The sequence below is a fragment of the Octopus sinensis genome, linkage group LG2 (assembly GCF_006345805.1).
Source record: "Octopus sinensis linkage group LG2, ASM634580v1, whole genome shotgun sequence".
In the NCBI taxonomy this organism is placed as follows: Eukaryota; Metazoa; Mollusca; class Cephalopoda; order Octopoda; family Octopodidae; genus Octopus; species Octopus sinensis.
The window spans coordinates 186,948,971-186,972,137 of NC_042998.1; the positions used below are offsets into that span (position 1 = coordinate 186,948,971).

Here is a 23,167-nt window from a genome sequence, read left to right on the forward strand (position 1 = left end):
CGGAGCAATTGACGTTAGGAAGGGCATCCAGCTGTAGAAACACTGCCAGATCAGATTGGATCCTGGTGTGGCCTCCTGGCTTGCCAGTCCCCAGTCAAGCATCCAACCCATGCCAGCATGGAAAACGAATGTATGATGATGATGTATCAAATTTATTGATTTTACTTAAAAAGAAAACAATGACAAGTAATCTAATTTTTAAAATTTGTTCTAAAGAATTAAATAAATAAAATTGTTTTACTAATTTAACACAGCAATGTAACAGAGGTGTTATTTTTACCTACATTATTATTAATCCACAGATTTCATGAAACAAAATGTCATAACATTTTGCTTGAAAATAAATAGAAAAAAAATAATAATAATACTCAGATAAAATTAAATACAAATATAACAAAAAGTAAGCAAACTGTTTACAGTACTTATATGAAACCCAAATGTTTGTGCACAATGCTAAGATAACAGAATGATCAGACCTTTTAATAATTGGTAACACTGAAGTTAAGACAGTGTTTCAGCATTGAACTGGTACACTTGTGGAATGTGCTGCCCTAAGTAATACCTACCTCGCTGAAGATTAACATTCATTGCTACAGAGCGAAGGACAGAGCTGGCGGAATTGACCAGAGTCGAGTCATGGGCGGAAGGAGGAGACTGCTCAGGTAAACCTGTAGTCTTGTTGTTCCCAGCTGTAAGCAGTGAAAAGAGGCGGAATGAGAAAATTAATGCTACTCAGATCACTGGCTGGACTGAATAAGGGATGGACTTTGGGTACGTACACAGCTCGTAATTCGAAGGGATCAACTGGCAGCAGAGGGAATTAGCCAAATCATGTAAAATGTTACAAAGAAAATCCATTATCAAGATGGCTATATAAATATATCCAAATGAGATAATTACTTTCACTTAGTCTAGCCACAAGACCAACAAAAAGAATAAGAAAATTTTCTTAAAAATTGCAAGTCAGTTGCAGCATAGAACTGTCTTAAAATATTAAGAATGAGAAAGAGAAAATAACTATATTAGTACTGCTTGGGGTAACAGAAAAGAAATATTTAATAGGTAAGCAGAATACTCTAAATCCTTGATTAGATTGGTCAGTAGCAATAAAAGAAATAATAATAATAATTAAAAAAAAAAAAAAAGGGAAAAGAAAATCAGATCACATTCAGAATACACACATACACAAGACTGGAAAATTACAACTTTCAAATGATATATTTAATCAGATTATCAAAACAAAGCAGTTGTGAGTGGGTTTGGCTCTATAATCAAGAAACAATCATTTCTGAGATTTGTAATCATATCCAAAAATTGCTGAATGGAGCAATATACTGTAAACTGAGATAATTCAGTTAGAAATTCTTAAGAGAGATGGGTTTAAAGCAATACAAATGGAGTTTATAGCTAAGAAATGAATGTAAATAGAGCACAAGTGGTTAAATAGTTTATGGTATTAGCATTCAAAAAAACATAAATTAGTTGGCACAGCAACTGACCAAAAACAATGCAGGTTTAAAGTAATTCACAGGAGGGATTAGAGCAAGCAATTAAGATGCATTATGCACAAACATTTCTGGAAGTGACACCATTAAATAAACAAAACAGAAAAATAAGCTTTTTCATGAGTAAATATATAACAGCAACAACAATAATAATAATAATAATGGTTTCAAATTTTGGTACAAGGCTAGCAATTTTGGGGGAGGGAGTAAGTTGATTACATCGGCCCCAGTGATTAATTGGTACTTATTTTATTGACCCCAAAAGGATAAAAGGCAAAATCATCCTCAGCAGAATTTGAACTCAGAACAAAGACCGGTGAAATGTTAAGCATTTTGCCCAGCATGTTAACTTCTGCCAGTTCACTGCCATAATAATAGCTTTTAACAAAATAACAATTGCTAATACAGGTACAACATCACAGATTTTGTGGGAGAGGTGAGTATTTGGTTGGTACTTTTATTTTAAAGACCTTAGAAGGATGAAAGGTAAAGTTGACCTCAGTGGGATTTGAACTCAAAATATAAGCACAAGGCCAGAAAGTTTGGCTGAAGGAAATAGGTAAAATTAAACTGATCCCAGAACTTGACAGTTACTCTATTCTATCACCCACCCACCACCACTCCAGAAGAATGAAAGGCAAAGTTGATATCAGTGGAAGAGCCAAAAAATAATTTCTTAAACATAAGGCCAAACATTTTGGAGGACGGTATAGTGTGACCCTAGTCATATACTGGCGTCACACTATACCAAGAAGGATAAAAAGGAAAGTCTATCCTAGCGAAATTTATTAAAGAAATGTAGCTAAATTTGGTTTATGAAGAAATAATCCTTTATTCCTGAATATGTGAACATGAATATATGAAAGAACTACTAACTGCAAAATAGAGGCAACATTTTTGTATGCAGAGAGGTGCAGATACAGCTGTGTGGTTAAAAAGTTTACTCCATAACAACAGGACAGTACCTTCTACTTGGGTTGGCTTGTGATCCCAAAGATACCCACATCTTTCTGGCTGATTTAAAACTATCATAGTAAATTCTTCCACAATCAAGACCAAGCTTGCAAGAAAACATAATGTGAATAAGAGGACAATAGAGTTAGGACCATTAAAAAAATACTTAGGTATGAAGTCCATATTTTCAGAGACATGAAACCATTCTCACAACTTGTTCTGAAGCTATTAAATTTAAGAGAGCCTCAAAGCTTCTCAACTACTTGGAGCATATACAAAGGGAAGTGGAAAGTCAACCAAGTTACATGGTTATGAAACATTTAGTCCATCAATATGGACAAGACCAAGAGGACATGCTCAGACTTCCCCATCTGTATTTAATGATGATGGACATAGTGAGTGATATCTTTCCTTATGTTATGTCAAAGTTCCATGCTTCTACCTTTTTATTTGCAAGCTTTGAAATACCTCAACACAAACAGTCTCAATTTAGTCACCCAACCTTGTATGTGTGTGTGTATGTATTTATGTTTACATCAATTTAAAAATCTGTTTTGTTTGTTTTTATGTATTTGTTAAGCTCCACAATCTCATGGTTCAACAAACAGGGTTCAATCTGGTCAACTAAACCTGCTGTGCCAGTGGTGTCCCAACATGACTGCAGTTCAATGACTAAGACCATTTAAGGAATATAAAATTACATTTTAAGTACTGGATTACAGATCCAACATTAACCACTAATGAAAACCCATTCTTTTGTGTGGTGTCAAGGAAAAACTGTCTGTCTGTGTCTCTCTCTCTCTCTCTCTTTCTCTCTCTCACACACATACACACATATTTCTCTCAGCTTCCATCTATCAAATCTACTCACAAGGATTTGGGTGACCCAGGGCTATGGTATAAAACATTTGCAGAAAGTGCGTTGCAATGGAACTGAACCCATAACCATGCAGTTGGGAAGTGAACTTCTTAACCACACATTCATGCCTGCACCAGTAACATATAATAATATCCACCTTCAGTCTATCAATATATAAAATTCTCTCTCCACCCATCTCTTTCAGGCCATGACTTTTTTAATGAAATGTCAAGTATGATGTAATCAATATTTTTTATCTAAAAAACAACAACAAACTAATAAGGTCTTGTAAGGTCAAATGAAATTGAAAATGCTGAATCAAGTTCACACCCTAAAGATTTTGAATATAAATATTTTCCCTTGTGAGCATGCCACAGATAGAAAGTAAGTGTTGGGTCAAGCTACAAGGCTACCAAGAAGACCATAGTGAGTTTAAACTATATTACCATAGCTGTTATGCTCCTAAGAATACTTTCTCTAGTTTTCCTGACCAACAGAAGCAGGTATACCTCATTGTTGAGTTGTTTGCAACAGGAAAGACTTCCAACTAAACAAACCCATGAGTGTGGCTCTATGTGGTCACTTGACCTACTAAAAATAGCAGCTAAATTTCCAACAAATCCTACCCTAACATCTTGCAAAAAAAAAAAAAAACACATTGCTTATGATTATAAGTACACTTACACTGAAAAAATAGATTGTGATGGTCATGGTTGGAACACCTTTAATCGTAAACCTGCTAAAACAGTACTTACTAGGACTAAACAAAAAAAACATCTAATTATAAAAATAATTGGTCTAAACAAAATAAAAATACTCCATATAAACACGGAAAAAAAAATGAATGCAAACACACATTTTACAAAATAAGATAGTAATTCTCATTTAATCAGCAGAAGTAAAAAAAAAATTTTAATCTATTGGAACATTAACAATATGTGATAGGTAAGCAAAAAATAGTATCAAACATAAAATTGTTTGACTGAAAGATATACATCAATATGTAGTATAGCAGTTGCATTTCTTAAATGTCTACAGAAGTTGCATTTTTAAAATTAGTCTATGAAATAATTTATTAAATGTTCAATATCTGAAACGTCTCACAATATTTCATGGCACCTATTAATGGCATCTAATTTCTTACTTAGCAGTTTTATTTTAGGTCTTGTGGTATATACTTTAAGGTGGTGAGCTGGCAGAAACATTAGCATGCCGGGTGAAATGCATAGTCATATTTCGTCTGCCGTTATGTTCTGAGTTCAAATTCCGCCAAGGTCGACTTTGCCTTTCATCCTTTCGGGGTCGATAAATAAGTACCAGTTATGCAGTGGGGTCGATGTAATTGACTTAATCCGTTTGTTTGTCCTTGTCTGTCCCCTCTGTGTTTAGACCCTTGTGGGTAGTAAAGAAATAGGTATATACTTTCAGCCCATCCACATATAAAGCTATGTGTTATGTTAGTACTTTTATCGCCCTGAGCGCCAATGACATGAATTTCACTTTTACATACAGATACAAGTAATCCTAGATATGAACATAAAATTATAGTTTGAGTGGAGTATATGCACATTTCTCATGATTGGTCGTAGATATTGCCTTTCCATTTTTTTTATTCACATGTTAACATTTATTTAGTAGTCATCGAGTTCCACAGAACACTTTATCAATTATTTCTCCATTCTTGATAGCACAAAGATCATCAATGAATTGGAATACACAACTTTTAACAAGTAAGTATGAACAGCCTTTGGGAGATCACAAAAGATCTATAAAGAGCAAACTGCATAAAATATTGGTTGCTTAGCATGTACACTACACCTTGAATTGGTAATAAATAGGTGTTTATCGTCACCTTAACTTCCACTTCTCCATGCTAGCATGGGTCAGATGGAATTCATTGTGGTAGATTTTCTATAGTGGGATGGCCTTCCTTTGGCCAATTCTCACCAGTTTCTAAGCAAGGTATATTTTCCCCACAGCCAGACGTGTTTCCACAGAAGGTTGGAAATGAAGGACGCAGCATACATGATAGTGAAGCTTGTATACAACCATTGTGCAATGTTAAGACAAGGAGATACAAATGCACGTGTATGCATGTGCATGCACACACACATGCAGGCACAACTATGTGGTTAAGAAATTCACTTTGAAATCACGTGGTTTCAGGTTCAGCCCTACTGCATGGCACCTTGGGCAAGTGTCTTCTACTAATATCTCAAGGCTATCAATACCTTGTAAGTGAATTTGGTAGATAGAAACTACGGAAGCACACATACGTGTGTTGCACACACAAGTGTGATTGCATTTGTCCCTTACCACTTGGCAACCAATATTGGTTGTTCACATCTTTGTAACTTAAAGTTGGCAAAAAGAGACAGAATGAGCACCAGATATAAAAAATTAAAACACTGGCAGCAATTTGCTCAACTACAACTTTTCAGATAGTGCCCCAGCATGGTCATAGTCGAAAGACTGAAATAAGTAAAAGAATAAAAGAAAAAGGGAGTATACACAAAGACAACAGATTTCTTGTAGTTTCCTTCAACCATTCAAAAGACTTTGGTCAGCCGAGAGTTATAGTAGAAGACACTTGCATATGGTACTGCACAGTGGGATTGAAACCCAAGATCATGTGATTGGGAAGCAAATGACACAGCTATGTTATGTCATTTAACCCTTTTGATACCAACCCGGCTGAAACCGGCTCTGGTTCTGTAGTACAAATGTCTTGTTTTCTTAAGGTTTCAATTAAAATCTTCCACCAAACCTTAGTCACAATTTATGTTCCTAATACAAGCTGAATGATAACTAAGTTATTTTACTAAATTCTTTGTTATATTTGAAGTAATTGAAAGAAACACAGAACATCTCAAAATAAATACAGTAATGAAAGGGTTAAAGGGGAAAAAATAATAACTCTCTGACTTTTGAAGTAAGTGAAAATTTGTAGTTTTATAATCACTATTCTTCTGATTTCCATACATCTAGAATGAATTTGCTTTAAGTAAACATAGTGTTCTTGTCTTTGCTTCAGTTACTAATAATAATACTGTAATGTGAAGAAGAAATACTGTAACAGCTGCAGAAGCATTCGGTCCAAAGAAACAGAAAAAAGAAAAATCTATAAATATTATGAAAATGTGGATGAGGGTTAAAATAAAACAACTAGAATATTAATATATGTTACTAGAAAATTATTTGCTGATATCTTGGTTAAATAACTTTGAGGCTATTGCCTTCAAATTAGTAAAATAAATGATGTGGGCATATTAAAAACTCTTGCTTTAAATATTGTACAGTCCCATAAGTATTTTACAGTCAACACTATTTCTAAGGGTGCTGGTAAAATAAAAAGGGCATGTATTTTGGTAGAAAAAGTTCAGGGTTTTGGTTATGATGTAATGTAAATTCTGTTTGGAAATATGGTAGATGGATATAAATGATTACTTATCAGTCAATCTAATTTGTATGTTTTGTTACTAGTGAGCACTAAGATATTTAGACTATATTTAGAAATAGATTAACAGCTAGTTGTTCTCCATTAACAACTAGCTGTAAGACAACACAAAATTTTACACATTTAAATTGAACACTGATATAATCCCGTAGTAAATATAGTATACAATTACAACCATTTAAGTTGATTAGTTGACGAAGGAAATTACTGGGCCCTTCCTTTTACTTACATTTTATTTTTGTTTACATAAAGTTGTTTTATACTGGACTAGATTTTAAGTAAATTATTGAATAAATTATTAAACATAGTGAAATGCAGTCAGCTTGACATAAGATATTTTGTCTGTAAGAACAAGATTCACCTATTGAAATAGTTTAAAGTATAATTTAACCTGTTGTTATAAATACTGTAGACGGAGAATGATTGCATAATATACTAAGTATGCACATTTAGAAAATTAAAACAAGAAAAATATAACTAAACAGCTTTAGATTAGCATAAGGAAAGATAAGTAGTATATCACAAATTCTAATAAATATTTCAGATTAAAATGACTTAGCTTCATGCAAATTTAATTTTAAGATACAAAAGATTTTTCTCTGTCATAAGGTTTCAGCTACAGCATCAAATAATTGCTAGAAGATAGTAAGTATATACAAAAATGTTTACACAAAATGTAATCCACCATATTAGCAATTTTGAATTACATTCAGTATGACAGTGTTCAATAAAATAGTCTTCTAGATATATATTCACACATTACAGCAATTTATTTTGTTTAGGATAGGTCAAATATGGTAGTTTTGACCTCCATGAAGTAATTATGAGCAAATAATATGCCACTTTTTTTCTCTGCTGTTTAATCAAGGAGGGAAGGGCAATGCATATAACCTTTTTTTTCTTTTTCTTTTCTTTTCCAGGTCTCATGAGACAGCAAAGAATTCAAAGAGAATAAACAATACAAATTATCAGTCATTACTCTAATGACCAATCATCATCATCATCATCATTTAGCGTCCGCTTTCCATGCTAGCATGGGCTGGACGGTTCAACTGGGGTCTGTGAAGCCGGAAGGCTGCATCAGGCCCAGTCTGATCTAGCAGTGTTTCTACGGCTGGATGCCCTTCCTAATGCCAACCACTCCACTGACCTGGACTGGTATCAATTTTATTGACTTTGAAAGTTGTGCGTGGCAGGATCTGAACCCAGAGTAGATAGGCAGAACAAAATACAAAGACAATTTATTCTTTGCTCTGATAATTCTACCAACTTTCTGGCTTTTAATATAGATTAAAATCTTTATATATTTTAAACCCTTTTCTTGTGTAAAAAAGATTTTTAATAAACAACTAAATAATAGCTAATGACCTTACTCAAACATTTAACTTAAGTAATTGAGGGGAAACTCTAGAAACTGCAGTCAAATCTTCCTTCAAACCACTTCCTACGGTCTTAAAAAGAAAGAAAGATATACTGTATAATGCAGTCTGAAGTACACTGTTTTCATAAAAAGAGTTGAAATGGTCATAGGCTGACTGGTCAATCAGAGCTGATTTGGGAGTAAACGATGAAAATTTTAACGATAGTATTATACTTGCTGCTAAAATAAAGGAATTTCTCACTGTAAGTTTCTATATCAAACAAAGATTCAACATTTTGATTAAATATTCTTTAATCAAAAAAAAATATTTGAAACTTTGATTTGTGCTCTGGAGGAGGAGGTGATACCCGTGGATCTTACTGGTACTCCTGGACTGAGGAGGTAGATGTCACTAATGCTCCTCTTGAACTCCTGCAGAAGTTCAAGAGGGCCAACATTCTAGTAAGGTGGGATTGAGTGTAGTGATTAGTACAGGGGCTGAAGGAGAATGGAGTTCAAGAGGGCCAACATTCTAGTAAGGTGGGATTGAGTGTAATGATTAGTACAGGGGCTGAAGGAGAATGGAGTTGGACACAAGAAGGATAATGAAAAGAAGGGAGACAAATAGGATGATAATGCTTGAGGAGAGATGTATGTTGCAGAAGTGAACAAAATACCATTCAATACATCCTTCCAGGGTCAATAAAATGAAGTACCAGTCAAATACTAGCGATGATTTATATTCCTATAATGCATCCTAGATGAGAATTATAATAAATTAAAAGTATCAAAACCTAAAAGTTGTCTTTATTCTTAATGTGAAAATCCAAATATACGAAATCTAATTTAGAATTTCCCAATAGATTTAATAGTGGTAACTGAAGTAGTTTCTAAAAACCATTTCAAGCATTTTTTTTTCTATCAAATGGAAACATCATCAAATCTAAGATTTTTCAAAATCTAGCTATCAAATACATTAAAAAGATTTTAAAACATGCAAAATATCAATCTTTTTGATACCAACCTGCTTCAGACCACCCATTTTAATGTGATCTAAATTAAAACCTATCAAAATTTCATATTAATTCAAATTCGAGGAAAATAATTAAAAAAAAAAAACTAGCTTAATAATGACAAAGTTTATAGCATTAGATTCTTTGTTATTTTCAAAATTAATTGAAACAAAAGCAATGCATTTCAAAAGAAATATGCTAACAATGGAATGAAGAGTTTTACTCCATAAGATATTTCAAATATATCTTTTTAAAAAGAAAAAAAAAAGATAATACATTCAACTTAAATGGGTTTTTTTTTTCCTTCATCAATGACATCTAAATTTCTCATTGTTTTCCTCCCTTTAAACAGAAACAAATTTTGAGCCACACATTATCTGTACTGTGAAATCTCATGACTCCCAAAATTACTGAATGAAAGAAATGTAAAAACTGAGGATAAAACAAGTGTAACGAACATATTTGTTAATTCATTTTACACTAATTTTCTTTTTTTTATACTACAATGCTAGCAAGAGGTAGATTAACAATAAATGTATCCACACTAAATTTTAAAACGTCAGCTTTAATCCTTTAGCATTTAAACCGGCCAAATCCAGCCAAAAGTATTCTGCCCGTTTTATGTTCAAACTGGCCAGATCTGGTCTCTCACACCAACCCTACAATATCGCTTAAAAAATTAACAGCTACCTCATCAAAATCTCACAGCTACAAGATTATGCATGATTAGTTCGAAGCAATGAGGATAAAAAAGGATTAATTTTAGCAGAATAATGTGAACACTAAAGGGTTAAACCACAACAGAACTATTTACACACACACACACAAAATAACAATGCAGAATATTCTCTAATTTATAAATGACAATATCCCAGAAGGCCAAAAATCTTAAGTTATAATAAAAACTAAATGATCAATCATTCAAACTCCCTTTATGAAACATCATTAGAAACCAAATGTCTTATTTTTGGTAGAATGAATAATGCTTATTATTTCCACATTGATAATGTTGGAAATACAGATCATTATCATCTAGCAAAATACACTTTTAGTCCTTTGCATTTGACTCGACTTCTTTCAAATATCTCTCAGAAATTTTTTCAACCTTTATACCAGACCAGTTAATAGTCATGGAAAAAGATACATACAACATAATGGCCCTACCTAAAATTGAAATGTTGTTACCAATAACCATTAGGAATTCTCAAACAGTCTCCAAAATGAAACTGGAAACCATTACTCAAATGTTTATTTCCTAAACCTACAATAATATATGATCTTAATAAACACATTTAGACTGGTAATGTGTAATAGCTAGGCAATATAATGCTTCATGGTAGTCATCATCATCATCATAAACATTACCATTAGAGAAAGAAAGCTAATGAACAGGCATTTAAAAAAAAATCGTTCTAACGAACATTAGGAATTTATCATATATAAATCATTTTAAGTGTTACTGAATATACCTGAAATACTAAGTGATTAATTTCTATTGGGTGTAAAGATTAAAGATGGCAGAGGTTCTGTAATGTTTAAGACAAGCACTTTAGTGGTTGCTTTTTGACTGAATGGGTGCAGTAAATTATCATCTTAAACTTTAAATTATTTATTGAACCCTATTACAAAGTCAGAAGCATATGGTTTCCCCACCACCGTTATTTTATTTCAACCCAGATAAAAACTGCAACAGCTTAAGTAGAAAGGTTAACAAGTTGGATATGTATAATTAATATTTCATTTCAAATATTTTTATTTGGTACAAAGTAAGACTATCACTGCAAGAAACAAGTTTCAGAGTCATAAATTTTTGAACAGAGAAGTTTTGTTCTGATTACTGTTAGTGCAATGACATAAAAGTGCAGATTAAGTAAAACATAAAAGAGAGTACAGGATAGATCCAGACAATTTGAAGACTGTAGAATCTGTGGATAACTGTCCTCCTTTAACCTAGTATTTTTCACTAATGTTTCACATTTCAGCCAGTAAGCCATCCAGTCAAGTTATATAAACACACACAGACCACATATATTCATATATAATTTTCACTTATTTCAAGACTTATGAACCTTAAAATTAAGTTTTTAAAATCTTATGTACATGAAAGCTAAATGCTAATCATTTTCCCCTATCTCAAATGAGTGGCTATATTCATTCAAGATAGCATGACTAGATGTAAGTTATATCAATTGTCCAAGCTAATTTATGTGCAACAAAGAGTTTAATTCACTGTAATGATGCAACATTTTTCTACAAGAGTGATGGGAGATCATACTAATCAAGTTCTTTCCTAATTTAGTGACACAACAAAAAAATACAGAAATAAAATTTAAAACTATAATGGAAATGGCAAAATGTACTTAGTTTCTATTTGTGTGTTACAACTTACAATTTTTTTGCATTTCAATAATCCACTATAAGGTCTTCCAGCCATAACCATCCTGTTAATATATTATCTAATATGATATTAAACTCATTATATATATATATATATAGATAGATAGATAGATAGATACACATTATATCCATATATATATATAAAACTGAGAATGTGTGTCTGTCTGTGTATTTGTATGTGTGCTTCACCAAAACTTGAGAACTACCCAACAGATTTCATTCAAATTTTACACATGCCTTACTTTTAGGGTCCATGCAATGTCAGGGGCCAAAAGAATTTTCAACTTCTTGCCTTATGCGAGCCCGGAGCAATCTCTTATCTCTTACACTATTTTCGTATTATGTGTCAAAAGTGAAACAATAACTTCTCTATTAATACTTCTTTCACTATTTTATGGTTTCATATTAATATATATTAGTTTCATTTCTATTACTTTCAATATGTATTTATATACATGCTTGTATATGTATGTATGTATGTATATATGTATATATATATATATATATATATATATATATATATATATATATATATATATACATATATAAACCTTTGTATATCATCATCATCGATTAACATCCATTTTCTAGGTTGGCATGGGTTGGACGGTTTGACTGAAGTCTGGAGAGCCAGTGGTTCCCCTAGGCTCCAGTCTGGTATATATATATATATATATATATATATATATATAAAAGAGGTGAAGACTGAAATCTTTCAACTTCATTTACTGTATATATATATGTATGTATATATGTGCATATATATGTATATCTGTGTGTGTGTATAAAATGGCTGGACACCCTTCCTAATGTCAACCACTTCACAATATACTGAGTGCTTTTTACATACACATGTATATATATATATATATATATATATATATATATATATAAGTTATTTCTTATTATAGAAAGTTACTGAAACAAAATTTCAACAAGTATATGTTCTTATAACAAGCATATACAGATAAACTACATACATAAAGGTGTATAAACAGAAACTATGTACATTTCCTCACTTCACCATCTACAATCTAGTTTTACATTTTATTCCATTGTTTTAGTAAAAGAAGAAAAAATGTCAATCAATATACAACTAAATACTGAAAATTTTTGCTCATAATTGTTTATATGAAATAATAAAAAACAAAGATAAAATTGGTAATTAAACACTTTCTTTCTTTCTTTTTTATCCATCTAGACAGAAATCCATATAAATAGATACTATGTACAGTATTGACACAAATTATGTCCCAAAGAATTATATATGAAACACTGAATGGATTGATTTTAAATATTTTTCACTTTCAAAAAATTTTTAATGCTCTTTCAATTAATACTCTGAGAAAAGATTTTTTGGAAAAAAGAAAATCAACAAAAACAGATTCTGAATGTCTAATATTAAAAACATAAAAATCTGAAGACCATTTTAAAAATATATATAAAAAAGCATGCATAATAAAAAGTTCAGAGGGATGTTAAAAAAATATGTTAAAATGATAAATTCGTTTATTTCCCTATGCGAACACAACCATGTGTCTATACAAACTGAGTAATATATTTGAATATAAACTCATTTAAATACATCAATATCAAAATGTTTTTTCTAAGAAAAGGAAAAGTAAAATATAGTAATTGTACTAAATCTGACTAAATTCCTCTTCTACATATATCATAACACTGAAGTCAGTATGTATTATATATGATAGAATTTTTTCTTGGGATGTATTACTGCCCATCATTAGTAGTGCACATTATACAGAAGTGTGATTACACAGAAATATGGTATATTGGTTTAGGTATTTACATTCAGTTCAACTTATATTTGGCCTCCAAACTGCAGTTCAACTCCTCCTCTTCAGATAGAATATTGCCATTAATACCACTGCTTCAGTACTATGCAAAAAATTCACGTAACTCATGTATTATATATTCCACCTTTCATATAGAGAAAATCTCTTATCATAAGCAGAAGTTATAGTTCTATGCTTGAGCTAACAAGGTTACCACAGTAACATATCTACTTTCTGTGAAAGTTTTAGCAACTCATGGGTTTCAATTGAGTGATCACACTAGTGGAGTGGATATAATGTACTTAGAGTATCGATCTCACACCAATCAACCTGAAATCCTGTTTTATTCTGCATGCTCACTGGCTGCACTTACTGGTGCTAGATAACTATCAAAAAATTAAAAACTTGAAACCTTGCTATATTGAAGAGCCATTTTACTCTTAGATTAAGTATTTTTACTTTATTTGCTTCATTAAACATAAATGAAAATCAGTTTTAGTCTTATTCTCTACTGAGTGGTGGAAATTAAGAAAAATGATGGTAAAGTAGCAGCACACAAAATCCAAATATTTAATACACTGAAACATTTAGATTATACATAACTATAGTAGAAAAAATGTCAAAAATAAACAATAATATCAGAACACAATAAAGATTTTTGTTGCAGGAAAATTTTTTACAACTTCGATTAGTGTTTTACATAAACAATTTAACAATTTAACACATGTGTGTGTGTGTATATATATATATATATATACACAAATATATATGATGGACTCATTTCAGTTTTCAGACCTTAGAGCTATAATAGAAACACTTGCTCAAGGTTCCATGCAGCAGGACTAAACTGGGAACTATGTGGTAAGGAAGCAAATTTCTTACCACACAGATGGCCCTGATCTTTACTTCACACTATCACACAAATACAAGATACTAACTTATCTCTTACCCATTCACATCCCCAACAGATTGTCTTACACCTTAAACACGAACAACTTCCTCATAGCTATAAACTCAAACATATCTTCATCACACCTTTATTTATGATGATAGCTATAAAATAACTACCTAGATGACTACTGCATGTCTTTGATGGAATTTTCTGTTGCAAATATTTAGATCAGATATCTGGTTATATAATCCCCAAGTCTGACGAAGAGGCTAAAAAGGTCAAAGCACTACTCTTTGTTTTGATATGAACAAATACACAAAGCTCTAGAACTGTTTTTTCAAACTAAAATGTGGAAGTTTTGTTATTTTTACTTTTCCCATTAACATTTCAAAATTATTTTTCTAACTTGGATTTAGTGAAGTAGATACTTTATGGTTTTAAGTACTCTTTCTAACACTAACCATTCAATGATAGGTCAACTAAGCTAACTAAAATAAACAATCTGTTTAACCCTTTCGTTACCAAACCGCCCAAAGCCGCCCGAAAAAAATTTTGGTTAATGTGACCAAACCGCCCGTATTTACCTATTCATATTTAAATGAGAATATCAGAGCAAATCTCTTTAGTACATTCGTGAAAACATGTATTATACTTCGTAAACAGTTCAACTACAGTTTTGTACAACAATCGAAGTGTAATTTTAATTCCGTAAATTTTGGGAGATTTTTTTCTGAAATTTGTTCCTATTGTGTTTTCAAAATTTGTAATTCTGACAAAAAATGGATACGAATTTCATTATACCAAGCAGCGAGTCAGAATTCGAAGGATTTTCTACTGAAGACCTTCATAAATCTAACTCTATGACTGAAAAAAAAAAGCACGTGGTATTTGATAATGAATCTGATGTTTCATTTTCCAAAAGTGAAAACAGTGAATCCGAGAGCTCCGACAGCGATAAAGAAAATGAATTGGCACCTGAATGGAGTGAAAATTTAAAAACTGTTTCTTTCGGTGATTTTTCTGAAGAAACTGGACCAAGCCACAGACTTTCCCAGGAGAGTAAAGCCTTAGACTATTTCTTTTTACTTTTTCGAATGAGCCTATTTGAAATCATTATGGCGGAAACGAACCGTTATGCTAAATGTAAACAAAGCGAAAGAAAGGATAGTTAGTGGTTTCCCATAACCTTAAATGAAATTAAGACTATTTTGCCATAAATATTATTATGGGTATCAGAAAGTTACCCAGAATAACAAATTCTATCGTAAAATTTTGTTGTATACCCAACTGAATATTAGCTAATAACCCATTTTCTATAGCGATGTTTGAACAAAATTTTAATAATTTTATATTTTGTTGAATTTACCTGTATCTACCTGCAATTAGAGTCACTTTGTGACAAAAATTATAGTATAGAATTGGTTGAGAATATTTCATTAAATTATCTTCCAAAAATCAGATTAATATATTGATAAATAAAAAAGTTATAGTTGTTTAATGAAACCAGACTAAATTTATGATTATGTTAGAAATTAATTGAAACACATAAGGGGTGTATTTTGGTCAGAAATATAGTAACGAAAGAGTTAAAAGAATAATTCAAACCATGTGGTTGTGTGATGAACTTCTAACCACAGATGAGTTTTTGTGTGTGTGTGTGTGTGTGTAACTAAATTAATTGTATTGTGCTCCTGAACAAGGAACATATCTCTTCTCCCTCTAATTAGCCTCTAACATCTTATTTCTTCAAAAAAGCTCTGCTCAAAACATCTTTCCATGGCACATGGACTTATTTGACAAAAAGCAAGTTTTACTCTCATTTCAGTAATACATGAATAGAAAGTGAATAGTGATACCAAGTGGTTAACAATAGGAAGAGCATCTAAAAGTAGAAACAACTACTCCAACAAACCACTCCATGTAAGTAGGCATGGGAAAATGAATGTATAACAGTATAAAGAAATTTAAAACAGAATCAAACATCTAGTACCTTATCCACCAATATACTGAACTCTCTTCTCTTAAAAGTTGATGAAAAATATTTTTCGTCATATTCATATATGCAGTTCTATATTTTTATAATTTTGTATTTTTTTTATGGCAGTAATATAGATGTCCATTTTTCATTAACTAGAAAATAAAAATATAACTGGGTCTCATTCCAAAATTTATGCTACTAATATGTATTTTGCAACTCCAGAGATACAAATCTAAATTCTTTTTCTTAATTACATTTTAATTTGAATTCAAAAGTATAATACCCTCTTGCATCAATTTCCCCAACATTTCGCAGAGCTAAACTAATAACAGTATTTATTAATTTATTTCAATATTTTATAGGAATCATATTTTTCATACAAAGCAACTGTTTTTATAATTGGAAGCCTTATTTCAACCATCCACTTAATCTAAAAGCAGAAGTGGATCTGTTGGTCAGAAAAGCAAACTAAGATCAAGACAGTATTTTGATTTGCCTATAAAGCCTAATACAAAAGTAGTAATATTTGGGTTTCAAATCAATTGTTGCCAGGCCTTACTATTGTGAGCAAAAGCATCTTTCACAATAGGTTTTATCACTTCCTAGCAACATTTTTTTTTACTTCAGATACATACTGTTTTTAAATTAAATTTTAGAATTATCTTCTATTAAATTATTTCATTACAATCAACTTTTTAAGTAGACAACTAGCCTTACCTTTACAAATATACACACACACATATGTTTTCATTAATATCAACACCTTGTCCATACCTCATTAAATATGATATTTCATTTTTCAATAATCACTAGTTATTGATTAGCCAATAAGCTATAAAAATGCCATAAAATGCAACCAAGTAAAAAAAGAATTCATATTCCACAATATTTTGTTTGCTCAATAAAAAGTGATACAGCATTATCTGATATTTGGCCCTGAAATACAAACACAGATGAAAATAGAAAACCAATTATTACTACTTTTTATGCTACTGATTTATTATGGGAAATAGTTGTTTTGAATTTGAAACTGAGGACTAACCGATATAACAAAATAAGGAATTGCCATTGCAAACCACAGCATTACTTTACGAGGAAATTACAATTTTTTTTTTTAATCAATGCATATATTTATATCCTTCAACAATGTTTTTGTAAATGTGTTCCTTGTAAACTGAGACTCAGCAGATTTATTTCCCCACTAAACTAATATTTGTGTTATTTACACGGCATCAACCTTCACACTCTTAATAGTTATTTGTAGTTAAGGAGTTATAGGTAAGTCATTTAGCTACATGTTTTTTTTTCTACAAACTTTCCTTTTCAAATTAAATATATTAAATTACTTTAATGAATGAAACAAGAAATTCAATGCTTAAAAAGTTAAGCTCTCAGTAAAAAGTGAGAAAAGGAATTTTGATTAGACCCAGTTGGTTAGTCAAACATTGTCTTCAATACAAATACACCCTTCCACTGGCCTATACAATTAGGACACAGCTTCAAAAAGGTGTCTGCTACAATTTATCTATTCAGGAATAAGGTTCACATAAACAGAAAATAACCTTAAGAAAATCCACAAAATTAAATCATCTCAACTTATGGTTGTTTGAGCTGCAAGTTCTCATTCACAGAGCACTGAACAAGCATAGAGTTTAATGTAATTTAGAGGTAGGTTGTAATTTGGTATCTCTGTTTTGATCCAAATATTAAAACTGAAGATAAGTCAGAAGCATTTTATTATTTTTTTAATTAATTATTATTATCATTATTTGCAGTGCTTCAGGAACAATTCACAAGCAGCAGAACAGGACATATGAATATAATGAAATGTCAGTGCTGCAAGTTGGATCAAGTTATTTTTCCCTGTTCTAGAATCTAGTTACCTTAGCAATCAAGCCAAATTAGCATACATATCAAGAAAAATCAATAACAAATAGCAGTGGCATGTTTTAATTACAGATGGACATTTTAATATGAAAACCTGAGAGAAACACACAATCAGATCATAAAATAGAGCATTTGTAGAACACTCAGACTATTAGTTAACTAACTAAACAATATTAAGACATTTTGACACTACTAATTACCAAATCTGCTTTTTAATAGTTACTTTCCAATTAAAAAAAAAGTTACTACTTTAAACAAGATCTCATCTATTCCCTTATTAGAGTTCTTTAACATGATTGTACTTTAGCAGCCACAACATCTAGTGAACAACTTAAGTCTTCTTGTGCTCATCTTCCTAACACACAAGTCTTCGTTCCAGGATTTATGAAGTTATCCTTATCTATTACCAATATAGTTGTATCACTTTCTTTCTTGAAAACAACACTTGAACTTTAATTTCTGGGTATCTAAGAAAAACAGTGTACTTAATGTATTTAAAATATAATCATCTCAATTGCATGACATCATCATCATCATCACCACACTGCCGTCTGTTTCTATACAAGCAAATAGGTTGATCTGCAGTATAGTAATCTTGACCCCGTGTCGACATATATTAATGATCTGACGTAATCATTTCCATGTCCTTTAACACAGCACTTTCCATTGTCATCATCCATCAACACTTCAATCTCTTCTGCATACATCAACAGATGCTGGTAATACCAAGCTGCTTTCATGCAAGATCTACATGTCTAGACTATACATTCACTCTTAAGGTAACTTCCATGTTGTTTTCAAATACAACCTAACTTTTTCTTTATATTAAAAAAAAGAGTCAAGATTATTGAAAAGGTTGCAAGACGCAACGAAAATTTTAGGAGAATAAAAATAAGAAAAAAAGTGGAAATTTTACCGGTGAATGTGTTACATTATAAGGCGCAAAAAGAAAATGACTCTCCCCAGACACAACAGAATTAAAAAAAGACATTTGCTAGTTTCTCTAGTTTTATGACTGCAATCAACAGCAGTCAGCTTTGACATGTTCACTTTTTGTGAGAGTAGATACTCACTTTCATAACTGATGTACCTGTTTATATTTTAAGAATTAGGTTGTGTACAAAAGCAAATTATACACCTGTCTTAAAATAAATATGATCAGAAAAGTGCTTCAACCTAGTTTCTTACAACAGATTTTATGAACTAACCACTACTATAAAGTATTGATATTTAAGAATCCCTTAAATCAACAATAGTAAAGCATGGTTGTTCATAATCTTTTGAACCATTGTTTAGTTAGATTTTATTTGAGTTATTTTAATTTCATATTGCAATCATCTGGCAATAAATGCATCTAAATAATTTTTGATTTAGTTCTACCTTTAAGATAATTATGAAACTACATGCAATTAATATCAGAGTCAGATATGTTTGTAAAGTTAATCATAATATGTAAATCATCATCCATCATCATCATTTAACGTCTGTTTTCCATGCTGGCATGGGTTGGATGGTTTGACCAGGGCTGGCATGTTGGAGAGCTGTACAAAGTTCCAGTCTGATTTGGTTTGGTTTCTACAGCTGGATGCCCTTCCCAATACCAACCACTTTACAGTGTGCACTGGGTGCTTTCTACATGGCACTGGTACAAGTGCTCTTCTTTACACAGCGCTGGCATGGGCACTTTTTATGTGGCATACTGGTACAGGTGCTTTGTACAAGGCATTGACACGGGGTGCTTTTGACATGGTATCAACACAAGTGCTTTTTACACAGCACCAGCACACTGGTGGTTTTTTACATGGCACTGGCAATTTTACGTGGCAGTGACACAGGTGCACCAGAGCAGGGCTCTTACAGACAAAAACCGCTTCAGCTGGAAACAGGGTATTAACAATTATGCAGTGGTCTTCTTGAGCACAGCAAGGTACCAGATATCTTAGTCCTTTGTCATCTCCATAAGGTTCAGTATCCTGAGATCAACCGTTAGTCCTTTGTCCCATGTCTTCCTGGGTCTCGCTCTTCTACGAATTCCATCCACTTTAAGTGATCGGCACTTCAGTATGGAGCTGTCTACAGGCATCCGCATTAAATGACCAAACCAGTACAATCTTCTCTCTTACACAATGCATCTAATTCCTCTTATGCTTAACTTTTCTCTCAATACACTAGCACTCTGTCATACATGACGTAAAAAAGTACAACCAATTTCCTATAGTAACTCCAAATGCTTTAATAGAAACATATAGGGCTATAAATCTTTGAACAACAATACTGAATTGTTCTGACAACAAGTGTATGACAAACACTAGGGAATAGATTGACTGAGTTGCTTTAATGAAAATAAGATCTTAAATGTCTAGATACAAAGCTCTAGATTCATAAATGGTAAAAAATGAGAAGTTGGGGTATTTTCCAAAGGGTTATGGCAACAACCAATAACTTTATATAAATACTATACTTTGTCATTTTAAATTTAAAGTTATATAGAATGTCACAACTTTGAAGACTCAAAGGAAATGATTTTAACTGAGAATTAAAAGCAGGTTGTTCTTGTTTCAAGCACTTGTCAAAAAATTTTTCCAACCATAAAAATAATAGTTCCTTTCTAGGTGAACAGTATATATTAGAGGTATGTATTTTACTGATTTAAAAAAATGAAAGTAAAATGGTGAGATTACATTTTTTTAAAATCTAAGTTGCTAAACTAGCATATAAAAACTAAATCAACAATATTTACAACCTTTCCCAGATGACAGTTCTTATAATTATTCTGTATAACACCAGATCAATAGTAAGTAACCAATAAGTTTATTTCACTTCAATCCAAGACAGGTTTTTCTACTACCAAGTTAAGCTAATATTAAATGCAATAATTCCTATATACATGCATTACATAAGCAAACAGTCAAATGCTATTCATGTGTCACAATTTTAAAAGAATATAGGAAATAATTACAAAAAGGCAGAGGGTGGAATAAAAAGAAAATTAGCAATTCATATATCCCTACATTAAATAAAGTAACTAATTTAACATTGAAAATGGAGCAATTCAAGAATAAGTATTGAATATAGGACAATCATCAGCCTCTGCAAAGTCTCTTAGATTCTTTATACAATCAAAGTTTACAAATAATTAAACACAAGGTCATTTTGCAGGTGGGAGGAATATAAAATGCCTTTTTTTATTGACATTGGAAGATAAAATATTGAGGTGCTAAAATTTGGTAACCATAAAGTATTCAGACAAGCCATCTACATTATATGGCTCTGTATCTGGACAAACTTTTTTTTAGCGCAGACCAGGAGTTATCAATGCACACAAGTCACCTTTCTCCAAGTCACTGACGATCTGGGGCACTGCTGTCAGAATGCAAAGTGTTGGAAAATATATGGCAAGGCATCTAGTCCTGTGCTCTAACATTTCCTTCACTACTCTGGACTAATAATAATTTCTTAGATACACACAAGGTGAAAAATTTGTGAGGAAGGGACAGTTGATTATATACACCTGCCCACAGTATTCAAAAGGATGAAGGATGAAAGACAAAGCTGATCTCTGCAGGATCTGAATTTGAAAAATAAAAAGCCAAGGAAATTAAAATGATGGTGATTTTGAGCACCATAAGTCTACAAAATTTAGAAGGCAAAATCAGTTAAGTCAATCCCAGTGTATTACTAAAATATCTTTATTTAGTCTGGACACAAGAATATCAACCATGGTGTGATTTCTAAATCAACATAAGGAGATGTAACTAAATACAGTAAGGCAGTCTACAGATTTTGAGACCCACTGTACAATTAATGATACATGAATATTATTATTAATAATAATTATGTGGTGATTTGTTGTACTTGAAAAGACACATCAAGCTAAGTAAAATCGCTGCCTTCCACACATACAGGCTTGTCCTTTCAGGTGTCAGTGCCACAAAAAAAGCACCAATGCCAATGCTGTGTAAACACACCTGTGCTGGTGCTGTGTCAACACACCTGTGCCAGTGGCACGTAAAAAGCACCCAGTACACTCTGTTAAATGATTAGCATTAAGAAGGACATCTTGCCATAGAAACCATGCCACAACAGACAATAGGAGTCTGGACAGCTCCCAGTTGGCCAGCTCCATGTCAAACCGTCCAAGCAAGGAAAACAGACATTAAACGATGGTGATGATGAATTATAATGGACAGTTGTTAAAAGGAAGGGCAATAGTTTAATTGCATTAAACTATTATATAGCTGATGGTTACTTTAACAACTCTAGAGAGCAGAAGTTGAGCCAGAAAAATTTCAATTCAAAATACTAAACAATGAAATTAAATACTATAATAAGACATGGATAATAAAACAAAGGTGACCAGATGACCAAAATGTTGCCTTTAACCCTTTAGCATACAGATTATTGTCAAAAGTAATGCTTATTTATCCACATGGTTTTGAATTAATTATGCATTAACTTGTAGCTACGAGATTTTGTTGAGATAATTTTTAGAATGATACTGTAAGATCTGGCTGGATACGGCCAGTTTAAATGCTAAAGAGTTAAGATATTCTAAATAACAAGCTAATTTCACAGCTCACAAGGGGGAGATGGAAAAATAGTAATTGACTAGTTTTAATCTTTACAATAATTATTCAACTCTATGTAAAACAAAAATATTGAATATTTTGCACGCTACAAAATTTGCATAATTTTTAATTATAATTATTAAAGTACTTTCAGTCAAACATTATTAAGCAGGATAGTATTTTATTTTCTAGTAATTAAATGTAAATGGTGTACATGATAAAAAATAAAAAAAACAATTGACTAAGACCAAGTTAAATTTTAATTGTCTCACTTAAAGAATTTAGTGGTGAGCACAGAGGATGGGTGGTAAAATAAACAGCAAAATTTGAACTCAAATTAGCAATTAACTGAACACATTAAAAAAAACGTTTGGCTTACTAAAGAATTGAAGCTTAGCAACTCAAATTAAAACCAGATAACTGAAATATATTCACCAATTTTTACTCAATTCAGCTGTCTTTAAGAGTTGTAAAATGAATTAAGAATCTACATTTACTATCAAT

At 31.7% G+C, this 23,167-nt stretch overlaps 1 protein-coding gene across 8 annotated transcripts in view; it reads right to left on the reverse strand.

The window, feature by feature from the left end:
* Nucleotides 1–23,167, reverse strand: part of LOC115232359 (serine-rich adhesin for platelets) — a 138,370-nt gene that overhangs the window by 60,747 nt on the left and 54,456 nt on the right. For 5 of the 8 annotated variants that reach the window (XM_029802207.2, XM_036500559.1, XM_029802205.2 and 2 more), the window contains one exon: nt 567–689. The exons of the other annotated variants lie outside the window; for them this stretch is intronic. In XM_029802207.2, the coding sequence (XP_029658067.1) occupies nt 567–689 (123 nt within the window). The remainder of the gene's footprint in view (nt 1–566; nt 690–23,167) is intronic. 8 annotated transcript variants of the gene reach the window in all.